At 39.3% G+C, this 6,016-nt stretch overlaps 1 protein-coding gene across 1 annotated transcript; it reads right to left on the bottom strand.

Annotated features, from left to right (window-relative positions):
- Positions 1–323: 323 nt before the first annotated feature.
- On the bottom strand, positions 324–3,798 carry LOC144077092 (dynein light chain Tctex-type 3-like). The gene is made up of 5 exons (XM_077604561.1): positions 3,684–3,798; positions 2,035–2,076; positions 1,001–1,124; positions 785–862; positions 324–713 (listed from the first exon to the last, which is right to left on the bottom strand). The coding sequence occupies exons 1-5, from the start codon at positions 3,702–3,704 to the stop codon at positions 640–642; spliced, it is 339 nt and encodes a 112-aa protein (XP_077460687.1). The 5' UTR covers positions 3,705–3,798; the 3' UTR covers positions 324–639.
- Positions 3,799–6,016: the final 2,218 nt, after the last annotated feature.

Raw genomic sequence — 6,016 nt, forward strand, 5'->3', positions numbered from 1 at the left:
AGTGCGCAATTGCAACAACAACAACAACAACAACAGCAGGGGTTGGTGCGTCCATTAGGTGCAGCAGGAATAGAAATACAAAAGTCAATTAAAAGCTTTCAAGAAGAAGCAAAAGGTCGTTGCGTGTTATTTTATTGTGGGTAATGGGGTAGTACCGACTTGTTTGCCAACTCGTCTTTACCTGCGGCTGCCAAAATGTACTCATATTCAAGACAAAATGCAAAAAAAGAAAAATTTGGACAAACTTATTGTAACAATACCTACAAGTGGAAAGACAAAAAAGTAAAAAGGTATGAAGGACAGTAAAATAAAACACAAACCAATCATGCTTGCTTGTTATTTTACGCATTTAAAAAACAAGCTCATTTATACACAAGTATACTGAAATTGAATAAAATACAAGAAAATAAAATTAAAAATGACATAATATAATGTGTTAGTTTTATTCTCACTGTAGCGTGCATAACTGAAATTTAACCTGGAGCTGCTGCCCCTGGTCAAATCTTTTCATCCTTCCTTATTTTCAATATTATGTACAGTACAGCCTTAAAGGTGAAACCCATCTTCTGCTCTCACAGCCATGGTAAGGAAGTGCCATTTTAAATTTCTCCGTTCACATCGAGGTACACGCCTTGCATTCTAGGCGATGGCGACGGCAAAAACGCTGACCACGCAGTACATGGTGCGGCTTTCCCACCTCACAGTCGAACTCCCTGCAAAGACGTGAGTATATTAAACCACATGCCCATTACTCAAGTTAGCCTGGCTGACGGTTCTTATGTACCATCCGCAGCCGTGTCCCAGTAGCAGGAGTTTGCCGTGTGCAGTCCAGCACCGGTTTTCTGCATCAAGGCGCATGTTACTATAGAAAAATAAATAAATATTAACCAGCAATAAACAATTGGAATAGTGCCGTATTTAATTTCATGAATAATCACGATTAAAAGAAACAAATGAGCGCTTATCAGATGGTCACAAATGACTGTCTAGTCAAACATACCGATGAACTTGTAGTGTTTCCCCAGTTTGACTAACTGTTTAAGGCAACGCTCCACTATGGCGGAGGTCCATTTGTTCACCAGATTCGGGTTGTAGTCGTCTTTCCCCACTACATTCTCAATACACTGGAAAACAGTACACAAGACACACAGTACTTGTCAGATGACTGCACGGGTTGCATTACTTAAGAGGCCCAGAGATGAGGAGCATAGTTTCTTCGAACATGCCTCAGCTTTCTTTTGAAATGAAGCATTTAGTGTAATTGTACTTGAAATAGGAACATTAATTCACAAGCAAAACTTGGAGGCCTAGCATCACCCAAATCAAATGGATTGGACAGCTATCGCCGTGAAGCCTTAACAGGGCACTTGTTTAACTCATTGGCTGCCAATCCCAGTTTGGATATCATGGTTTTTCTCACACGTAGCTTTAGAAAAATCATCAGGAAGGATCTTTTTCCTAACATCCTACCTAAGGTGTTTCATCACATGGAATAGATTGATACCGTTGTATAGCATCTTTCAACTTGTTAAATATTCCCTGGTCATCCTGCAGGGGGAAATCCTCTATTTCTCAAAAAAATAAATAACTATAGTTGTTAGCAAATCATAAACAGTGTATTTCTGTTTTTATTTATATTTTACCTGTATTTATTTTGTTGCGAACATATTTATTTATTTATTAGACATTTATTAAGGCATTCAAAACAAGGGAAAAATACAATTAGTATGTATGTATATACACATGCACATTTGGGCTCATGTAAACAACACCTTTGTACTAAATCATGATATTTTTATGACGTAAATGACAGAAATTCTAATTGCCATTGACGGTGACAGGCGACAAACCAACTAATCCTGCGAGTTGTTGCTGCCATCCCTCCAAGTCAAAGTGGATTGGTCGTCTAGTGCCATCAATGGCAACTACTGAGCTTAATTACCAAAGTCAATTCATTTGACCTGGTTTAATGGCAGCAAATAAAGTCTACTTAAGACAAAATCTGAACGTTACCAACAGTAAAACAGTGCTTACCTCTTTGACAATGTTATCGACTTCTTCAGTGTTGAACGAGCTCTGAAAATAGTACGTACAGAGAAATAAAGTAAATAGTAAATAAAGTACTGTATAATTTTAGAATGTCATTATTAAAATATTATTCTAGCCATTTTAAAATTCCTATGGGAACCTAATCCAGTAACAACAAATCCAGCAATGTTCGCTAAAGGTCAAAATTTATTCACTTAATAGCATTGCAAGACATAAAATACAAAGATTCACAAGGATAAAAAGTAAGAATAATAAATAAAATAAATAAAATAAATAAAATAAATAAAATAAATAAAATAAATAAAATAAAATAATAATAATAAAAATTTAAAAATTTAAGTGGAACATGACACATAACACATAACTTCACACCTTCCTCACACAGTCGAGGACACTGTATGCGTTGCCGCGGCACACTGCAAGAGAAATGCGCTGTAACAGCCATTGACACTCGCGTGGCTCGTTTGAAACAGCCACGAGCCGGGAACCTACTTCTAACAGAAACTTCAAAGTGGAGTCCCCACATACACCTGATGTTTCGAAGGCTATGGGCTGGAACAAGTATCTATCGACGAGCGGTGCATACTTGACAGCCTTCATTGACTCTGCCTTGTTCGCAGCTGAGCACGCTTTTATTGCAGATGAAGCAATTGATGATTGAGAAAAGGTATCAACAACGGTCACATCCCACGTCAAACACTTTCCCATCTTCCATGGAAAGATCGACAAGCCGTCAGGCCTTCGCTCGTCTGCACGCACCAGGCCACTTGGCTCGAGGATTGAAGGAACACCAGCTTGACATAGTGCGCGTTTAACGATGTCGTTGATGTTGGAGTGACGAGGGAAGCGACCAGCTTGGACACGGCAGGACAAGGGGTGGAGAGCTCGGCTATCTATTGAATGACCACACTTACACGGAATCGGGTCGCAAACTTTGACACCAAGACGATGAGCAATCGAGATGCAAAGCTCATCGGGGGAGAGCTTATTGCCCAAAGTCACACTTGGCAAGGCATTCAGCCAAGTCCCGGAGGGAAACGTCGACGCTGATAATATTCGACTGCGGTCCCACTGATTCGAGGAATCGATCAAATTGCCTTTCATCCTCAGGCAATTGATTTCGTCCCACTCTTTCTGAACTCCGAGATGTATTGGAGTTGAAGAATGACATTCATTCCAGGCATTTAGTGCGCCATCAATGTCAATTGATTTGTGAGGATCAATTTGAGATGAATGTGTTGTTTGAAAGTTTTTTTCATCCTTCTAGTATAGAAACCATCGAACCCTCATAAAATAATGATCATTATCAGGGAACAGAAATAACGTCCAATTTGCTGAATCTGTTATACTTACAAACATTTTTATACTTATTCATAAAAAGAATGGCGATTTAAAGAGAATGATGCGCTGATTGATTTGGTAGCAGGGAATATAGCACATGATTCCATACAGCGTAGAAATATTAAAGTTTATGTTGCAACTTTACATATAAGGAATGATTAAAATGCCCAAATCATGTCGTTCCGACTAAAAACTACACGTCGTCGGTGCTAGCTACTCTCAACAATACTTAGCAAACTAGCATTAGAAAAACAAACGTTCCCCCACGATGAAAAGACAAAAAACTTACAAACCTCGTTGTGGTATTCCTCCATCTCGATGTCTTTTATATCTTGAAATATTAATAAATAATAAAAGCGATTGTTGTCAGGGATGAATTGAAGAAAATGCAACCAGGGCGCTGCTCCTATTTTCCGCTGAAATGAGTCAACGAGTTTCTGTGAGAAACATTTGAAGCAAGAGTGACACCTGCTGGTGGGAAGACTACTTGTGTTTTCACTTTTTACTGAGAAATTCAATGACGAGAGGGGGGCAAAAAGAGATTTGAATTCTTGAAGTCTTCTTATGAGGAGAAATTCCGAATTTGCACTCAATTAACATGATTGGACTCAAATTTTACTGATTCTTGACACCAATTCGTTTTGGAGTTGCTCTGGTTGCTGTCAAAAAATGTCAATAAATCAGTCCACTAACACTGTTGGTATTTATTTAGTCTCGTAAAGTGCCTTTCCTCATACCATCTTTTTCTAAACAAAAAAAGAAAATGTCAGTCGAGCTCGGTGACACTTAGTATTTAATTTTTTTATATCAAGATTTTTGGCTGATAAAACTGCAAAATCAAAAAACAACAAATTACACATTTGGTAAAAAAAGGCACCATTTCGCAAATACAAATCACAGCTCACATTTACATTGGCTCCCATTGACAGCGGTAAACGAGAAAGGCAAAAATGTCATTAAAAGTGCAAATGTGCTTATTAAAAAATAAAAAAATTAAAAAAAATCACACACAGGCACACTCATAGAAGGCTGCACGCTCCGGAGCGAGGTTCTTTGGTAGCGGGGTCATCAGTTGGGTTACTCGGAGAGTCGGCGCCAGCCACTTCGAACCGGGGTGATGATGCCTGTTGTGGCCTTGAGTTTGATATCCGCCAGAAAAAAGACCGCTGAAACAGAGACCACACGCATGGACACATTGCCCAAAAAGTCAACATCTCTGTGAAAAGGTCAATTTTGTTTGGAGGATTAACCAACAACATTTAAATACTGTCTTTCCCCAAAAGTCATGCTACAATTCCATTGTTTGTATCATTTAGAGCACGGCGGCCGAGTGGTTAGTGCATCAGCTTCACAGTTCTGGGATCGAGGGTTCAAGCTCATGTCGGTCCTCACTGTGTGGAGTTTGCATGTTCTCCCCGGGCTTGCGTGGGTTTTCTCTGGGTACTCCGGTTTCCTCCCACATCCCACAAACATGCACTCAAAATTTCACCGAGCTACGAGTGTGAGCATTAATGGTTTTCCTCCTTGTGCCCTGCGATTGGCTGGCCACCGATTCACCCTGGTGCTTGAAGTCAGGTGGTTTAGGCTCCTGCACCCCCACGACCCTTGTGAGGATAAGGGGTTCAGAAATGAATTAATAAATAAATCAACCACTTTAGTCATTTTGTATCTACTTATTTATGTGACCTCTTATTCATGTTGACTACTACCAATTTATTATGTTGACTACTTATTTATTTATTATTTATTGATTATTGATCTGTTCATTTCTTGTTTATATTTGTGCCCTTCCCTACTTATTTATGTTGTTGACTACTTATATTGACGTATGTATTACTTATTTATTAGTTATTATTTATTGGTTATTTATTTGTCTGTTGTTATTTGTGCACTTCGTGGTGAGGCTTTAAATCTCATTGCACATGTATAATGACAATAAAAGCATGCAATTCAAATCAATAAAAATAAAAGCTGCTGTTTTTTTTTCAATTAAAAAAACAAATAAGAATAAATGCTAATAAGAGGCTTAAAATAGGAGGATTGTGGGTAATTTTTAAGTCAACAAATAACCATTATAACAGTTACCCATTCATTCCCTCACAGATTTGTTAATTAGTCGATGAGTTGTGCTAGCCCTCACTACCACGTGCCTCGTGACAAAGATGAGCTTTAGATAAAAAAAAACTGGAAAAACACTCGATACTGTGTGAAAGAGATCAGGAAGCAAAACTGGAAGTGGAAAGTGACTTTTGGTAAAGCACATAGAAAGAAAAGAGCTAAGAATAATTTCCCCAGAAGCAAATGATTTCTGTCTGCACCTTGTTTTTGGTGGAACCCGATTGGCTCATTGAGGAAATATCTGCCGTCCCATTGGTTGGCTGGTTTGCACCGAGCGTCTTTTCTTCGGCAGACACGTTGACCTCGGCCTTGGCGAGGGCCAGCGTTTTGTCGCGTGGCTTCTCCGCACGAGCGCCTTTTTTCGCCGGCGTGTCCGCCATCCGTGGAGTTTCTTCCAATTTCTCCATGGTCGTCACTCTCGTGCCCACCTCTTTATTCGAGTCGTCCTCGTCCGACTCCTCTTCTTCTTCATCGTCTTCACTTGGGCTGTCAGTTTGAGTAGATTGTT

Source organism: Stigmatopora argus, chromosome 1, assembly GCF_051989625.1.
Source record: "Stigmatopora argus isolate UIUO_Sarg chromosome 1, RoL_Sarg_1.0, whole genome shotgun sequence".
In the NCBI taxonomy this organism is placed as follows: domain Eukaryota; kingdom Metazoa; phylum Chordata; class Actinopteri; order Syngnathiformes; family Syngnathidae; genus Stigmatopora; species Stigmatopora argus.